The sequence below is a fragment of the Alternaria ethzedia genome (genome assembly GCF_023757985.1).
Source record: "Alternaria ethzedia strain BMP 0044 chromosome Unknown scaffold_40, whole genome shotgun sequence".
In the NCBI taxonomy this organism is placed as follows: domain Eukaryota; kingdom Fungi; phylum Ascomycota; class Dothideomycetes; order Pleosporales; family Pleosporaceae; genus Alternaria; species Alternaria ethzedia.
The window spans coordinates 159,382-177,261 of record NW_026056233.1 but is presented as its reverse complement, the minus strand read 5'-3'; the positions used below and the strand labels follow the sequence as shown (position 1 = coordinate 177,261).

General features: G+C 53.2%; 7 protein-coding genes across 7 annotated transcripts; 3 read left to right on the top strand and 4 right to left on the bottom strand.

The window, feature by feature from the left end:
• Positions 1–661: 661 nt before the first annotated feature.
• On the top strand, positions 662–2,165 carry J4E87_009906 (uncharacterized protein; the record flags this gene model as incomplete). The annotated part of the gene is made up of 4 exons (XM_049381480.1): positions 662–669; positions 705–828; positions 1,009–1,270; positions 1,318–2,165. The coding sequence occupies 4 exons, from the start codon at positions 662–664 to the stop codon at positions 2,163–2,165; spliced, it is 1,242 nt and encodes a 413-aa protein (XP_049228808.1).
• Positions 2,166–3,776: 1,611 nt separating this feature from the next.
• On the bottom strand, positions 3,777–5,674 carry J4E87_009905 (uncharacterized protein; the record flags this gene model as incomplete). The annotated part of the gene is given in 3 exon segments (XM_049381479.1): positions 3,777–5,446; positions 5,530–5,652; positions 5,671–5,674. The coding sequence occupies 3 exon segments, from the start codon at positions 5,672–5,674 to the stop codon at positions 3,777–3,779; spliced, it is 1,797 nt and encodes a 598-aa protein (XP_049228807.1).
• Positions 5,675–7,196: 1,522 nt separating this feature from the next.
• On the bottom strand, positions 7,197–8,420 carry J4E87_009904 (uncharacterized protein; the record flags this gene model as incomplete). Its single annotated transcript, XM_049381478.1, has 1 exon — positions 7,197–8,420. One exon carries the CDS (start codon positions 8,418–8,420, stop codon positions 7,197–7,199), a length of 1,224 nt encoding a protein of 407 aa, XP_049228806.1.
• Positions 8,421–9,425: 1,005 nt separating this feature from the next.
• Positions 9,426–10,487, bottom strand: J4E87_009903 (uncharacterized protein; the record flags this gene model as incomplete). The annotated part of the gene is made up of 2 exons (XM_049381477.1): positions 9,426–10,156; positions 10,214–10,487. The coding sequence occupies 2 exons, from the start codon at positions 10,485–10,487 to the stop codon at positions 9,426–9,428; spliced, it is 1,005 nt and encodes a 334-aa protein (XP_049228805.1).
• Positions 10,488–10,856: 369 nt separating this feature from the next.
• On the top strand, positions 10,857–12,222 carry J4E87_009902 (uncharacterized protein; the record flags this gene model as incomplete). Its single annotated transcript, XM_049381476.1, has 3 exons — positions 10,857–10,871; positions 11,014–11,886; positions 11,935–12,222. The coding sequence occupies 3 exons, from the start codon at positions 10,857–10,859 to the stop codon at positions 12,220–12,222; spliced, it is 1,176 nt and encodes a 391-aa protein (XP_049228804.1).
• A 607-nt stretch (positions 12,223–12,829) lies between these two features.
• On the bottom strand, positions 12,830–16,517 carry J4E87_009901 (uncharacterized protein; the record flags this gene model as incomplete). The annotated part of the gene is made up of 3 exons (XM_049381475.1): positions 12,830–13,944; positions 13,998–14,400; positions 14,448–16,517. 3 exons carry the CDS (start codon positions 16,515–16,517, stop codon positions 12,830–12,832), a joined length of 3,588 nt encoding a protein of 1,195 aa, XP_049228803.1.
• Positions 16,518–16,846: 329 nt separating this feature from the next.
• J4E87_009900 (uncharacterized protein) lies at positions 16,847–17,783 on the top strand (the record flags this gene model as incomplete). Its single annotated transcript, XM_049381474.1, has 2 exons — positions 16,847–16,867; positions 16,923–17,783. The coding sequence occupies 2 exons, from the start codon at positions 16,847–16,849 to the stop codon at positions 17,781–17,783; spliced, it is 882 nt and encodes a 293-aa protein (XP_049228802.1).
• Positions 17,784–17,880: the final 97 nt, after the last annotated feature.

Genomic DNA, 17,880 nt, shown 5'->3' with positions numbered 1-17,880 from the left:
GTCTGACTATCTCGACGCGAAAATCAAGGCGACTGGAACCTTGATATCATTACGAATAGATTCATACAAATGTGTATCATTGTTGAGATTGAAAGAAGAGTGCACTGAATCGATAGTGTTGCGTCGGCTTCCCCATTCCGCGACTGGCGTGACGTCACCGAACCCTGCAATATAGCCCGAACCGACCCCGGGGCCATACCTAGGTACCACCCATCAACATTATTACATCAACATCAACCTCCAAAGAGACGAAGGGATCTTTCAGCTACTTTTGATCATGTACAGGCCTCATATACAGAGATACACTACAAGTCCGCGTCCGCTGTCGATCGACAGTCTGGCGACCTGGCAAATGCAACACCGGACTTTGGGGTAACGTCCATAACAACAGACTAATCTCTTTCATTAAATGCACTGCGTTTCTGGTTCCATATTTGCCCTGCGTCGGGACATGCTCATCGATGAGGCTTGCCGTGATACCGTAACCGCCATGGTTTGCTTTCATCACGCACCAGCTTTCTTTCCGCTTCTCTCATTACATCTATCTATCCGTTCTCCGAAAATCGAGGCAACATTTCAGTATTAGGGTCAAATATGCGAGACCAGTGCGAGACGATCGAAAACGGACACCGCGATCAGAATTACAGTTGTGACATGACACATGCTGGAGTACCCGAGGCCGCCACTTTACCATCGCATGATAGCGAGAAGGCCGACAAGAGCAGCAACAAGAATGAACGAAGTGACATCCTCGATGTTGCAGGACAGGCTAGTTCAGGCAACAAGCTGAACAAATCGCAGGCGTCGCTGATCTACATCACGAATCAGGTAGGCATAGGTATCTTGGGTCTGCCTGCGGCGTTGCAAACTCTCGGATTAATCCCAGGAATTATCTGCATTATCGGGCTAGGTAAATTAGAGACCAGAAGAATGGATACTAGAAGCTATTTGCTAACACGAGTTCTGGTAGGCATCACGGTCATGTATACAGCATACGTCCTACTCCAGTTCTTCAGGAGATACCCTTCGGTCTTGAGTTGCGTCGACTGTTTCAGGATTATCGGCGGTACCTCTCTGTCCACGATCGTCGGCATTGGCTTCGTGCTCAACCAGCTCTTTGCTTGCTCATCTGCCGTCATCACAATGAGCATCGCGCTTAACAGCATCTCGGAGCATGCCATGTGCACCATCTTGTTCATTCTGGTTCCTACTATCTTTTCTTACGTTCTGTGTATGCCCAGACGCATGCAGTTCCTGGCGGATTTTGGCAGTGAGTCTAGCTTTTGTGTCGTCAGATGAAATGCTAAAAAGTGGCAGTTCCCTGCACCATCTCAATCCTTGCTGCGACTATCATCGTTATGGTTGCACTTGGTATCGCTGGACCTAACGGTGCGCCACCAGGATGGGAGAAAGAGATTGTGCTAGTTGGTCATCCTTCCTTCGCACAAGGTTTTACCTCCGTTCTTAATATCGCTTTCGCATATGCCGGCAATCAGGCGTTCGTTACCGTGATGGCAGAGATGCAAGACCCGTCAAAAGACTTTATGCCTTCCGTGTTCATTCTACAGGGCTTCGCAATTCCCATGTACACGATCGTTGGAACGGTCGTCTATGTATTGGCTGGAGAATACACAACCAGTCCGGCGCTCGGCGCAGCACCTATGATGATAGCTAAGATCGCGTATGGTCTTCTCCTACCTACGCTACTTGGAACATCGCTGGTGTTTGGCCATACATCGATCAAATACATGTTCATCGAGGGGCTACGCTTCATGGGCAGAGAGCGCGAGTACAGCCAAAACACCAGGCAGACCTGGGTAATGTGGCTCGGTATCGGCGCCGCCTTCTGGACTCTTGTATTCTTTCTCGCAAATGCGATACCACTTTTCCATTCCATCCTGTCGGTATCGGCCGCACTCTTCGTCTCTTGGTTTACCTTTGGGATATCGGGAGTCATGTGGCTCTACCTCAACTGGGACGTTCAGTTCCGCGATTGGAAGAAGACGTGTCTGGCTGTTCTAAACTGGACGATAATCGCATTGACTTTGTTTGCGAACGGTGTCGGTCTGTGGGCTTCAATTGAGCAGCTCGTAGCTGCGTACCATAATCCTCTCGTTCCTGTCGAAGGCTCGTTCACATGTGCTGATAATAGCGTTTGGGGGTAGCTAGGTATCCAGTCTCAATTCTTGAGCTTTCGTATATAATTAAGTCCCCATGCGAGTAATACCAGAAGTAGAATAAACGGCCCCTGGTATTCAACACTGCGGCTCTGTCTTATATTCAATCTCAGTGTATAAATTACAAGGACCAAACAGTAATCTAGATTTCCAGAGCGTCCTCGTTCTTTACATGACACCTTTACATACAACTTGAACAGGCGCAATATCTTCTCGTATTCGATGCAGAAAGTCTTCCTGGTCTTGCCGAATTTCCTGATGGATTCTTAGTTCATTTGTGATAAGACATGTCGTCCACCAGATACCGATAGTCACCGTTGCCGGCAAAAACCTCGCTTCTTGCATAGCTTCCCTGATATCAGTCGCGTACATCATCCCACGCTCTCTTCTCAGATACACTCTCGTCGTAGAGGGCGCTTGTACACTACAGTGCATCTTGCGATCAGTCGGACGCACTGCCTCCAGACTGTCAATTCCAAAATCGAGTTCTTCCAGCGCTGGGAAGCGTTCTAGAAGAGCGAAAACGCCTTGCATCTCATCGAGCAGCTGTAGGCACATGGCTTGATGGCTAGCGAAGAGCGCAACCATATTGCTCGGATCCATCATTACGCGATCGATACTGAAGCTGGGAATAGTGATGTATTTAACAAGCTTCCTGTTTTCCACTCCGATTTGGCGATAAAATTCTCGTGCCACCCAGCGTATGGACTCTGAGCCGTTGTGAAGAAAGAAGTTGAAACGGCTGAAGCAGTAGTTGAGAAGCTCGTCATGGAAGATGCGGCTGACGAACACAAGGCCTTGAATGCTTTCGAGACCCTGCAATTTGTAGCCACCGTGTCGCTGTCGGACGCTCATATTGATCGTTCGACTCTGGAAACTCTGCGCGAGAAGATAGTGGTATATCTGCTGGCGGATTTCGAGTGGTAGCCTGAGGAAGCCCGGGATGGTGGTTGCCATTGTTGATGACGTTGAGGAAGTTCTCGATGCTCGGGCATTCGAATGCAGTGTCGATAGCGGTGACTGCGCAATTAACTGTCTGTGGAATATCTACGGAGTGTACATGCGAAAGAGATGTTTGATAAGACAGATGCTTATTCGCGGCTGGTTCAGATGCAGAGATCTCAACGCATGCGCATCTGAAGGCGCCTAGGTCTGTGCTCATGCGGCACAGCAACCCCGCAAACGGCCTACCAACTTCTGTAGACAAAGCTGTTGGTAACACCTCTCGCCAGGCTTGCTTCTCCGTGTTCAACCACGGAAGTCGGATTCCCACCGCCTGATCTCCGGCATTGTCGCAGGATCCATACCTGGCATGTGACGTCTAAATTGCGTCCCACCGAGAAGATTATCAACCTCCACCGACCCAAAACATGAGCGATTTCACGACCGGGAACATTGTGCACATACCAAAGCTTGTTTGAACAGGATATTGCTATTTGTTTGCAAATAGATTAAACACTAAAAACTACCTCCAAGCCACCTTCGCTATCGACTTGCAGTAAACATAGTATGGTCAGAATGAAGACAGATGCAAGACGTGAACGCATAACGTAGCTAAACGTGATTGACAAAAGAGCTACGGGCTACATCATAGGGACTCTACAAGGAGACATCGATGGAGATGTTAAGACCGTCGAGAAGAGCGTCGACGCAGCCAAAGTTCTGCTCAACGTTGAGGTCACCGGGCGCCTTCCAGCCGTCGTTGGCGAAGGAGAAAACGCAGGACTCGGGACCGACGCTCTCGAGAATCTTCTTCATGGCAGTCTTCTGCTCCTGGACACCGGCAACAGCCTTGCCGTTGGAGGTACCAGCGCTGGGCCAGCCGATCTCAGTGATGAACTTGCCCTTGGCAGCAGCCTCGGGGCAGACCTTGGCGGCTTGCTCGAGTTGCTGAGCAGCGAAGTCACCAGCCATGTCAGCGGTGACGGACTGGGTGAAGTAGGGGTGGATCTGGACGGTGAAGATGTCGATGTGGTCGCAGAGAGCATCGCCAATCGTCTCCCACGAGCCAACAGTCTCGGTGGTGGTGATGGCAATGTCAGAGGGGAAGCCGGCGCCACGGAGCTCATCACGGACGTAGTCGAGGTAGGAACCAAGCTCGCTGACCTCGCAGTTACCGTTGAAGACACACTCGTTTCCAACAATAACCATGGCGACAGAGTCCTTGGGGGCGTTCTCCTTGATGTCGTTCAACTGGTCGTTGGCGTAGCTGGAGAAGGGACCCTTTCCGGCCTTGCCACCGGCCTCGAGGAAGATGCCGTAGATGACCTTGAGTCCGTACTTGGTGCACTCAGGGACAACGTGCTCGAAGACACCGCAGTCAGTGCTGTATGAGCGGATGGTGGTGAAACCGAGCTCAGAGATCTTCTTGATGTCGGCAGCAATCTCGTCGGCGGTCCTGCAGTTACCGTCGTTGGCGTAGGGAGTGTAGGTAATGGCCCACTTGTCGCCGTTGGTCTTGATGTGCTCACCGTTGTTGTAGCTACCGGTGGGCTTGGGCTTGTCAGAGCCGTGGGTGGCGCTGGGAGTGGGCTTGGGCTTCTCAGCCTCCTTGGAGGAAGCAGGGACCTCAGGGGTGTAGGCAGGCTTGGACGCCTCGGGAACCTCAGGAACAGCAGGCTTGGAGACCTCAGGAACGGTGGGGTAAGCCGGCTTGGAGGGAGCAGGTACCTCAGGGACAGCGGGCTTGGTGGTCTCAGGGACCTCAGGGACAGCGGGCTTAGTAACCTCAGGGACAGAGGGGTAAGCGGGCTTGGAGTTCTCTGGGACCGGGGCAGGGCCAGTGGGCTTTCCCTCCTCCTCAGTGCAGGTGGTGGAGGTCTCCGGGACAGCGGGAACAGCTGGGGTGGAGTGCTCTGGGACAGGAGCCGGGCTAGTGGGCTTGGGGGCCTCCATGGAGGAGGTCATGCCCTCCTCCTCAGTGCAGGTGGTGGAAGACTCCGGGACAGCGGGAACAGCTGGCTTGGAGGACTCGGGAACTGCGGGGTACGCAGGTGTGGAGGACATGGGCACCTCAGGGTAGGCCGGCTTGGAAGACTCGGGCATCGCAGGCATGCTGGACTCAGGGACCGCAGGCATGCTGGACTCGGGAACCGCAGGGTAGCCGGGCATGGAAGATCCGGGTACTACGGGAGCCGGGCTGGAGGGGGCCGGAACGACGGGAGTGTACATGGAAGTCTTTCCCTCCTCAGTGCAGGAGGTGGAGGCGGTCTCCGCATGGACGGAAGTTGGGACGGCGGGCATGGTGGAGTTGGGAGCCATGGATGGCACTGAATCATGTTAGTAGCTGTAAGACAATGGCCATGACTGTTCTTCTTCTTTCACGGCTCCTTCTAACATCGGTTTCACATACTTGCGGTTTCGTAGACGGTGGTGTAGACCGTGCAAACCTCCTCGGGAGCGTAAGCTCCACGGCGCATGTGGAATCCAGCATGAGCCTTGTGCTGCGCGGCAACAGCAGACCCAACGAGGGCAGCTGCAACGTAAGAGTAACGCATCTTGAACTTGTTTACGTGGTTTGGAGTGGCTAGGGGTAGTGGTGATCGTCCGCTGAGCGAGTGAAGCGGGTAATATTAAGTAAAGTGTGTAATGAGTGACGGGGCACAAAGGCCAAGGGTGCTTGTCAACGAGGCTGGTGATGCGTAACTTGAAAGCCTTGCGTAGTGAGAAAAAGAAGGAAACCTTGGGGAACACGGCGGTTTTGACCTATGTGCCATGGCCTGTGAGTACCAGTTGGTGGAGAACTGCCTCTAAGGCGTTAGGTTAGGGGTCCTGGAAATTGGCGTGATCATTGTTGTACAAGAACGGCATGGGCGGCATCCTACGGCTCTATTGAGATCGTGATGTGCTCCGAGCGGAAATGAGTCTGGGGTATAATTGTCGTGTTAGGTCGAGGGCGGGTCCAGTCTAGGTCGGGATGGGGCTAGCCTACTTTCACCCTGAGCAACCCTCCCGCGCAGGAGAGAGCGTCACGGCAACAAACACCACACCAAGTCTTTGCGCCAACTCCGCCGGGGAACGAGTGAACTCTATCGCAGCATAGCCACTTGTTGCATTTTCCCTAGCTGCCATGTGCCCGATAACCGTTTTGGTAAGACCCTCCTCGTGTCGCTAATTAGGACCCATCGGATGGTTCCATCCTCATCAAATCCACGGCAACGCGCATATCAGCAATCACAAGTAGCAATCGCGAACGGCTAATCTTTGTGCAGCTCGTAGTAGAGCAAGGGCACAGCTTGCGCCACCATGCAGGTACAGAACGACTTGTGCAGGGTTCTACCTACCGGGCGTTCTTTAATTGGCCGAAAGCCCATTGAAGGGTTGGGGTGGAAGTTCAGGCGGTGCTGGATGTTGGTGCGTGCCCCTTTCTTCTCACGACTCAAGACCGGCCGGCGCGTTATTACCGCACCCACCGCTATTGATGGACATCACTAAACTCTCCGCTTGACGATGCCGCGTTCGTCGGCAGACAGACACCCGCGAGCTACTAAACATAGATGTGGACAAGTGGGTTTTTTTTTCGTGCGCATGAATACGGTGTGTATGTCAACTTTACGAGCGGCGATCCATCGCAATTACAATGGCGCGTAGTCAGTTGTACCAAGCGCTGAGAGCCTTGGGTGCCTGGTCGGCATTGGCTACATAACTCGGTGCCGAGCGATTGAACAAGAAGTCAGGCGACCACTCTGTACCCGCGCTGACAGCCCTTCTAACCTATAGCTATAGGTACTCATTCGCCAACCAGCGACCATTCAAGCTACAATATGTAGCGTGCAAGTTCCAGCATTTGTCGCATCGTTGGTATTCCTACGGCTTCCACCGGTCCTCAACTTACAACCCAAGGATGGTCACATTATACACTTAACGATTTGCATACAACTTAAACAATGTAGTGAGTCGAGTATGTATTGTTATGCCATGAAATACCGCAATGTAGATCCAATTCCTCCAGGGCTACTTCGAGAACATCACTACGACCCAGTCTTCTGATCCACCCCCAGAGTCTGGACTCCCACCTCCCTACTGAGCAACGACCTCATCCTGTCTGTAGTACTTTGATCTGATCATATCGGCAAAATGCTTAGCTCCATCTCGACTGAAATGCCCCTCTTTCCCCTTTACCGTTTTGATTGCCGCCTTTGTGGACCGTGGAAACATTTCCTCCTCGTAGTCCTTCACAGCAGCATCCAGAGATTTCTCTCCACGGCACACTTTGACAATCTCCTTCGCCAATACCAACGCGTCTTTCATGCCCGTGTTAACTCCTAGTCCAGCAAATGGAGTGAAGACATGCGCAGCGTCGCCGATAAGGGTAACGCCTGAGCGAGAGGGCCAGCGAAATCCAACCGGCAGCTCGTACAGATTGCGAGGAATGAGACTGTCTTCATCAGAGGACATGATAACACGCTTGAGGTCATCGTGGATATGAGAGAGGTAGCGGTCGACAAAAGTGTTGCGCGCCGTCGCTTTGTTGTCCCAATCGATGCCACAGGTCTGCAGGAAATCCTCTGGTGCATGCACGCTGGCGTATGTCCCTAGGCTACCGTCGCCTTGCCGTTGGGACTGCACCGCGCAACCCTCTCCAAACGCGAACATCGAGCCCGAGCCGACGTAGTCAAGCAGCCAGGGATCAGCCTTGATGTCTTTGCAGCTCACTGCGATAGAAGCTATACCTGAGTACTGTGGCATTTGGTCGGTGAGAAGTTTGCGAACCTTGGACCACGCGCCATCTCCCCCGACCACGAGATCGAATCCGGACTCTTTCGTATCGTCTGAGAAGTGCAGATCGTATTTCCCCTCTCCTTCATCAGAGGACACGACTTCTTTCAACTTCTTCTCGAATTGTACGGACCCCTCCTTCAGGTTCTCGAACATCAGTGTCGCCAATGCCATTCGATCGATCTCAGGTCTTCCCTCAAACTTCTCATCCTCTTTGATGTCTTGCTTGTCAGCGCCATTCTCATCCCAGAGTACCTCTCCGTCCAAAGTCACAACCTTCATGCAGTCGCTCTCTGGACGTGCATGTTTGGCGAACGGTTCCCATAGCCCTGCTTCTTTGATGGCGAGCTGACCGGATTCTGGGTGGAGGTCCAGGGAGCCGCCTTGCGTGCGGAGTTCTGACGCGGACTCGAAGATGATGAAGGGGATAGAGTGCTTCTGAAGGATGTTGGCGAGGGTTAGAGAGGCAGGGCCAGCGCCAACTAGGCCAATCTTGGGTTGAAAAGGTTTCATGACTGATCCCATGGCTATTCAAGGGGGTTGCAAGTCGCTGACTGGTGTCTTGATGGACTTGGATTGCTGTTCGCGGTTCTCTAGCGACGACAAGTTCTTCAAGTTGGAAATGCAGGGCGTAAGCAAAGCGAAAAGTAGTGCAACTGGAGCTTCGTGATTCAAGATCCAATATAACTGATATCACACCTCCAAACCTCGCGATATATACATCTACACCTGTTCTGTTGCCTAGTTCAAGTGTCACGTGTCTCGTCCTCGCGCGGACCTTCGGGTCGCGAATGCGTGCACAGCGCGAGTTTGACGCGTCGGGCCCGAAACTGGACGAAGTGCCGAAAGTTTGCGCCTCGAAAGCCAGCCGCCACAGACATGAACTCAGAGACTGGGAATGACCTTCGAGATGTCATTCCCTTCGCCATCACTTGATGGGCTGTTCCAGAGGGCCTGGAAATGCATAACTCACATGTGCATGAGGGTCGTTCGAGATCAACGTGGCTCGACAGTCGCGTGAGTCCAGCCAATCTAGTGCTTACTGAGAGCAAATAAGGTTACATGTCGCAACGCGCCTTATCTGCATCAAGCTTTGAACCAAGCGATGTTCGGTGAATGCTGTGCCTGGGGCCGCAAGCCGTTGGAACGAGATGCGGAAGGAGCAATCACATCATGCCATTGTTCTTCTTCATTGAAAAGAACCGGTACGAGTTCCATGTGTTGGGATCTGATCGAGTTGCTTTTTCTTGTACTGCGCGATCGCCGTCCGCAATTACCTACGTCAGTCTAAAAGTATTCTACGATCCGAAGTGATTTCCTACATCGCATCCGAGATCCAGTCGCCAAATGAGGCGTTTCCTGATTAAAGACCTCCATGCTCAGAGTTGTGCGCACGTGAGAAATCTGTTCGTGTGTGCCGTGTTGTTGTTGGAACGTGCTGCCGGGTCCATAATTCCTGATACCCAACAGGAGATAAGACCCTGGCCAGCTTGCGAATCCAGAACCCGGCACGTCATCGCAATGCGATGATCATGCCAAACCCAGCCCTCCTCCGACCCTCCCCAGACCGGCTCTCTTGCTAGCCAGGGCAATATTATGGACTGTGTTTCCAATCCTTACTTTGACGGCATCAAAAGCAGCCTCAGGTGCCTGAACGAACTTACTGGTGTCGATATCTTGAACCAGAGCCACCCACTCAGGGTCAGGCTCAGCCAGGTTCCAAGCGATGCTGACGTGGAAATATTGCGAATAATCATGGCTTTGAGGCTCATTCTTGTCGACCTTCCTCCGCTTCGGACCGTCGTTGGAGTCATGGCTCTCCTTCGGACCGTCTCCCACTCCACCTGTATACAGACCTGGATGACCGCTGTATTGGGTCGCGTCGTTGCATGCTTGTAGCAGGCGGTTAAGTTCGTTGAGCGCGGACTTCTTAATGCCAAGGACCAAAAACCATCGATTGCGATCGAAGTTGGACACCCATTTCAAGTTCTGAAACCCAAAATTGAAAGCGCGCACTGCGGACCGCCGCACAGCAACACTTAATGATTCCAGAAAAGGCTCTCTGCTGTCGGTGTTGATTTGCAAGGTGCGCGACAAGGAGACATGAAGAGGTAGCGACGCACCCAGTTCTGATTGAAGAGATGGCATGATCTCTGGTACGGGCAGTTTCTTCGTTCGCTTGGCATTTTCAAGATCAATAGTATCTCTCACATGCTGTAGTAGGCTGTGTAGAGCATCAGACTCAGGCTGTGTAGGTATCCCTCGAACGCGTTAGTCTGTCGTCCATATTGGTGGTGAATATTTCTGGGTATCCTTACACTCTAAGTAAACATGACTAGGCCACTTGCCCTCGACGTGAGGTACAGCCCGTTTTCGCCCACCGTGTAGGCTTGGGTTGTCGCTAGTGCTGACGCGCGCATTCGTCGCGTAGAGGTCGTGAAAGGCTGGCGGAAGCGGTGGCAGGGCATCCCCAGAGGCGCTGTGCTTGCGCTTCGATGTAGGTTTGGCGGCAGATTGTGCCGTCTGGGCAGAGGCATCGAGGCTCTTATCATCATCATCCGAGGCGGAATCTGGATAATCGACCAGCGACATGGCGGGCTGGATCGTGATGGTGAGGGATCATCGTAGCTGTCGTCACTCGTGGAGAGGACCAAGCGGCGGACCCACTTGCAGCCTAGCGCATCCGCATGACGTATGGCAGCGATTGGGCCGCTCTTTTCTCCAAGAGCGGACAAGAAGAAATCTGACGCAGGGCCGCGACTGCGAACCGATGATGTACGCGTCTACGGTACCTGCCAAGTCAGGCCTTTATGTAGTTCGCTCTCCCTCCCGTCACCTGTTCTTTCCTCTCGTATCCATCTAGCACCTGACACTCGTCTGACCACTAATCTCCAATACTACAACCACTCCAACCTCCCCAAGTTCGTGAACTATCAAACACTAGCACACAAACCAACCATCATGGCAATGGACGCAGTAAGTGTTCATCTTTCGTTTGTTCCGGGCGCCTGGTTGGACTGTACTGTGCCTCCCATGTGCGCCGGCACGCCTCATTCAGGCCGTCTTAAAGCAGTTCAGCGCAATATATCATCTTTAGACATTGAAGCTGACTTAGCAGGCCCATCATGCGTTGATCGATCCTCTGATCGAACCAGACCCAAGCGACGAGACTGGCCTCAACAGCCACTTCCGCTCCACATATGCTCCCGCAGCACCCATCACACCACCCGGATCCGCTGGAGACGCCAAAGGCCACCCAACCGTCAGTGTCCACAACACCGGCAGTTCCGTCGAGACCAACCCATTCCGCCGCTCCCGGGCTTCATCCGAGGCAAAGGGCGCCTCGGCATCAGTATCGCAGGTTGGGCAAACTACACCGCAGAGTAGGAGGTATGATTACCCATCCCCTCCTGCCTCTGCAAGCCCCAGACGTGCCCATTTCTCCGACAACCACCGCGCGGAAATCTTCGGACCCATGAACGGAAGCCGGCCACGACGATCCAGCGAAAATGCCCCTGCATCCATGAAGAAGAGCGGAGTTACGCGCGACCGCTCAGGCTCATTGAGAGAGCGCTATCCTGGTGACAAGTCACACAGGCCTCTTGACCAATTGCGTCATGATGAGAAAGTTGCTCACCGTGCTCCCCATCTTAGGAAAAAGAACTTCCAAGGCGCCGACGTCATCGATCGTCTCGACAAGGCACCTTTCGGTCGGTACCACCACGAGGGCCCGTACGACGCTGCTAGTCTCGCTCGCAACCGCGTCGAGAAATACAGTCCCCTCGCGGCGGTCAAGGACTCGAACGAGGAGGCTTTGAGGGCTACTCCACGGGAGAACATTGTCGACTCTGTACAGAGGCATCGTCCCTTGGAGGGAGTCGCCATCGTACCACCTGGCATGGCTGATCGTTTCGGAAGAGTACTCAATTATGAAGAGGGTGCTGACCTGATGCGAGAGCCTGGAGCTGACTACCGTCGCTGGCCTGGTGTTGTATGTTCTCCAACCATTCTCAGGCTGAACTTCGCTAACACATCGCAGGAATACCACCCAGACGATCTCAAGGGCAAGGGCGAACCTTCCTACTCCATCGAGAAGGCCCTGAAGGACCACAAGCGCTTCGGCGACAGCGGCACAGAGATGACCACCCGCAGCTCTCGCACTCGCAGCGTTGGCCATGCCGAAGCACCCGGCATCGTCCCTTCCGTCGCTACCGACGCTGAAGCCTCTGGCATCGGCCGCAGCAACACCACTGGCAGGAGCGTCGGCGGCGCAATCAAGAGGCGTCTCGGTAGCATCCGTCGCCGCAAGCAGGAAGCTGAGATCTAGGGGATCCCGCTCTTCCCACGCTCCAAGCGTTTCTCCCAGGTTCCACACGCACACGCAACGGCTTGATGCCCATTCCGTTTTGAGCGACTTTTCGAAATTGTATACATACGCATGGCATACTGACGCATATTGAGCGTCATTGTTTTCCTTTCTGTTTTGGGTTCGACGGTATTAGCGCATAGATGACGTACATTCATGGTATATCATAGTTTGCGCCGCATATGGGGCTCGATAGGAGCTGTGTACGATATACGAGTAGTTTTTAGTAGGTTACGATTAATGACACACAACTAAACCAAACTTTTGCCAAATGCTCAAAATGCATGACATATGCTATTGTTGATATTATTTACTATCTATGACACCTACGCAAGCAATGAGCAAGAACGACTATCCAATCGCATACCCACCCAATGCCTACGCCAAACACATCTCCCAACCCTACAGAACCTAATACAAACGCCTACTGACTACATGACGACATTCAAACTCCATAATGCGCGCTGAAATATGCAACAAGGCGCCCAAAAAAACAGCAAGCGGGTAACAACATTAACCAGCCCAATACGCCACATTAACGAGAAAAGGGATACCCCTTCCTCTCCCATCACATAAAACTCATCTTAACCTCCTTCTCCTGCCCAAAATCATCCTCAAACTCATCAGCCCAAGCATTATGTCCCAGATCACCAGTAGACTGCGCAGGACCCAAACTACTCGCATGCGATTCCGTCTTCGCTGAGCGTAGAGGCGGGCGTTCAGCGGGACCCGAAGTATCCTCCCATGACGGCTGACCAGCACCTGAACTCCAAGGCTGAGCAGTACCAGAGTTGTTGTTACTACTGGGTGTGCCCGAGTCCCAGGGCGAGGATGTGCCAGAGCGACTTGGTTGTAAGGGTAAGGGTGATGCGGGGAGGGGGTATTTGTTGGGTGTTGTAGCGGAGGAAGGGGGGTCGCGGAACGAGGTGTCGAAGGTCATTTCCATTTGACCCGCGCCGGGGTCATCGAATTCGTCGTATTCGTCGTAGTGGCCGTTGGATGGAGAAGAAGATTTCTTGGGGTCTGTGCTCGGTATGCCTAGACTGTCGTTGTAGCTCTTCGTTTCCCTAAGCGTAGAGTACGGACTTGTTGTCTGGGATGGGGATACGGTTGCGATGTCGATCTTCATGGGCGGGAGCGTGCTTTTGATTTCTTTGATCTCGAACTCGGCTTCGGCGTTGTATTCTTTGCTTTCGGCGGCTAGGGTTGCTACTTCCTTTCTGATTGCGTCGATGTCGAACATGACCTGGTTCTCTGCGAGTTTCGCTGGGTCTTGGTCTACGTCTAGCTTCCGGTGGCCGGGCGGAGCGGCAGTGGAGTGTTCGTCGTAGACTTCCCAGTCTTTCTTGTCGGCCTTCTTCTTCTTCCACCAGCTTAGTTTTCCACCTTTCTTCTCCTTCTCTTGTGCCTTCTTCTCCAGGTCTTTTCGCGCTTCTTCAATCTCGTTGATGAGCTCGCGCTGGCGGATTTCGTGGTTCTCCGGGTCTGGGTCTTCGATCTCGGCGAATTCGTCGGATTCAACTAGCCAGCCAACCTCGCGGAGTAGCTTGGGCATGGCGGCACGGTAGGCCATGTGGCCGGGGACCAACTCGGTCACGTTTACGTTCTCGATGGTCGGGATCTGGACAGGCGCGAGACCAGCTACGCGCATTACACCACCACTGGTAGCACGGAAAAGGTAGCCTGGACAAACTGTTAACAGCCGACAACAAGTAGAAGAAAGATGTGCGACATACCCAAGATCCAGTCATTGGTAGCATACCCATTGACAAACCTTCCCGGTACGACAGATCTTGCCCTGATGTACTCATCATGTTTGGCTACTGCCGGTGTACCAAACATATAGACGTTCTGCACAATACCAAACGCCCCTCGATTCGCAAGTTCTTTCAGACATGAGAAAATGACTCTTGAGCCTAACGAGAAACCGACAAGGGTGACAGGTCGTGTACCTAGGTTACGATCAATGAGTGAGTCTGCAAGAATCAGACCAGCCATGTCTGCTCGTGCTTGCGAAACGATCCACGGATTATCGATAAGGTAAGAAAGCTTGGTCAAGGCCAGAGGAAGTGTCATGGCGGCCATGAGAGCTGTAAGGACGGTACTTCCCAAGACTTGTTGGAGACCTTGTGTGAGAGCCTGTTGTGGTCAGTAAGCACCTTTGCAGCTTGCATATATAAACTCACTTCAGTGGCAAGGATGTTGATTGTGTCACCCATACTCCTCAGCATCTCAGGTTCCCATAGCACGGAATATATATCGCCCATGATGGGATCGACCGTACTGTACGGAAGACGGACATCGTCAACCTTTCCGTTCATCCAGCCTGCCAACGTAATGATGAGATGCGTTCTCTTGTTGTTGTGAAGCGGACGGTACTCGAAAGTCTTGACAGCACCTGTTCGCCTGTTCATGGCTCGTACGCCAACAGTACTACCCGTGACTACGCCAGTCGATGTAATGATAGCGGCACCGCCAGCACCAGCTAGGAAACTACTCGTACCTGCCACACCAATCGTCGTAAAGCCCGCAGCGAGACCAGCACCAATGACTGGAGCAAGAAGTCCAGCAGACAATCCAATGACAAGACCACCGCCAACAGTTGCAAGACCCATGAATGCCAATCGCTTGTTGCGTGCCCGCTTAGCTCGGCTGACCATGTGTTCATCCTCGTTCCAGTTCTCTTTGTCTGCTTGTTCCTGCATCTCCAAAGCATCGGTGACACGCTTTTCGAAGCGACAAGCTTCCAGCCAGTCTACGCTGAGATATTGCCCAACTTGCTGGAACAGCTCTCGTGAACGTGAATCATAGACAGAGTCGGCGATGAGTACCAAGAACAGATCGCACAAGACGGTCCACCGCAAATCGATATCCAGGTTCTTACTAGTGGGAAGTTGTGATGGCGACCTAACTTCTGGATAATCAAAATCGTCATCCTGATGTTCCTGGTACGGCGGGGGAGGCGGTGTTCGCAGATCGTCTTGCGACTCCATCGTCGAAGCCCTCTTCAGTTTTGACTTCTCTGCGGGTGATTCGGGGCGCGGTGACGATATAGACGGTCTGGCAGAGTCCGATTCATTTACCGTCTCGGCATCTTCGGCTGCGGGATTCTTTACTCGAGCATTCTGCATCAGTGCTGGTGTGAGGTCTCCAGGAACGACGCCGTGTTCAGACAATTGCTCGATCATGATCTGCTCAGAGGCGTTGATGTCCATGTGCCCGTAAATCTTGACCATGATCTTCTGTGCCCACATTTTTGTGGTTCCTGACTGTAGCTCGAGCAGCTTCTTCATCTTCTTGTTGGTCGTTTCGAAGTTGGAGAACTTGCGTTCCATCTCCACCATGGCCAATCGTACCAGACCGACGTATGCGACACGCTGTCCTTCGGTAAGGAGGTTCTTCGTCGCCTGCATTTGCGAGAGCGGATCCCGACCCTCTTCGTCTTCGTCGGCCAGTGCAGTACTCCTCTCCTTGAACAGATAGGCGGTGTTGTCGTCCATGCTCGTTTGCGAGTCAGCATCATCGTCCATGATGACTCTGGTATATCCTTTGGCGGCGCCTCCGACGTTGGCATAGCCGTGCATGTCTTCCAGCTCTTCCGTGTTTTCCTTCGCAATGAGCCTGTTGTCGTCGTCGTACATGTCGTATCGAGCGTATGCGGGCATAGTCTGCCATTCGCCATCGTCCTCTTCCTTCTTCTCCTCCTTGACTTCTCTTTGTGACTGTATGACTGCATGCTGGTGTGAATACTCGGATACGGTCGGAACGCTCGTTTGTTGGGGAAGTGAAGGCGCGGCACTCGTGCTTGTGCGTGTTTCTGTGGTCTCGGGAGGCTTTGTGGGTTCGGGTGTGTCTTGCTTCGTTTCTACAGGCTTGTCTTCGGGTGCCTTGGGGTCGGTGTCCTCCACGGGCTCCTTCGCCTGCCCATTGACTTGCGGTGTCGCATCGCTTTCCTTCACAGTAACCTCAGGTGCGATCTCGGGAAGCTTCTCCACAGTACTGTCTGCCTTGGCTTCTTCCTTTTCTTGTGCTGACACCGCGAGTTCCTTCGGACTCGCTGCTGTAGCGGCTACGGCATCCTCAAACTTCTCCCCTTCCGAGTCGGAACTGTCCTCCACGGGCGTCCGCGGCCGCCTCTTCCGTATAGGCAGACCAAAATCATCGTATTCAACGGCTTCATTGGGTTCCTTCTTCACCTCCGCGGTCTCGGCATTATTTCCCTCATTCTTGGGGGCCGCGGCGGGGTTCTCGCTCATACTGGTGGGGACTACCGTGAGAAACGCATGGAGAGGCAGGGTCGCAGTCGTATCAACAGGGAAAAGCGCAGGGGCCGCCGTGGGGAGCAATTCAAATGTATGTGCGGGTACGTACAATATGTACAATTAGGCGTGGGATGCCCTGAGGCGGATTTACTAAAGCGGAGAGCAACGGGGGTGTCTCCAAGCCGCAGACGTCGCATACGGGGCTAGCGTCGCACGCGTGTGGCTGGTGCATGCGTTAGATTCCGCCCTCTGGGTCCAAACTTTGGCCGCATCCAACTTTTTTTCCCCGCGAGTAATCAACCACCCCCAAACACACAGTCACAATGAAGTTGAAGCGCGCAAAGGTAAGAGAGGGAATCCTATTGCATTTCCTTGAGTAGTCTGCTAATCGCACCACAGGCGTACAAAAAGCAGCTCCACCAATACGAACTCAACTTCGGCTTCCGCGAACCCTACCAAGTCCTGCTCGATTCACAAATCCTCGAAGATGCCTACTCCTGCAAAATCGACCTCCTCGCGCGACTCCAGAAGATGCTCGGCGGGCAGGTAAAGCCCATGATCACGACGTGCGACATGCGACACCTCTACCTCGCAGAACCGAAGAACGAGACCCTCATATTACAAGCCAAAGAATACGAACGTCGGCGGTGCAACCATCAAGATTTGGAGAAGCCGCTGAGTACGCTGGAGTGTCTGAGCTCCGTGGTGGATCCCAAGGACAATGCGACAAACAAGCATCGATATGTCGTCGCCGCCAACGACCCGAGCACGCGCGCAAAGATGCGACAGATCGCAGGCGTACCCATTATATACCTATCCAAGTCTATAGTGCTCATGGAGTCTATGGCTGATGTCACGGAGCAACACCGCGAGCGAGAAGAAAAATCAAAGTTCAAGTTGGGACTCAAAGGACAGCGGAAGCCAGATGCGGCCTCGGCCCCGAAGAGGAAACGAGAAGATGAGGGACAAGGTGATCAATCTATTGGAGATCAGGCTACGGGAGACGCAAAGCCCAAGGCGAAGAAGCGCAAGGGCCCCAAGGGACCCAACCCGCTGAGCGTCAAGAAGCCGAAGAACGACAAGACGACCAAGCCCAGTGCTACCAAGAAGTCGCGGCCGTCTACATCTGAGACCAACGGTGGAGACAGTCAGAGGGGCGACCGGGAAGAATCAGCACCTCGTAAGAGGAGGAGGAAGCACAAGTCCAAGGCTGATGATGGCGGCGATGCGCCGGATGGAGGTGAGCCTGCCTCGCCATGATAGCCGGAGCAGGAGAACTTGGTCCAAGTGTGGGCCAACATGCGATACCTGACATACTGGAGGCTGTCAGGACTGGGAGCCGAATCGGCGGGACAAC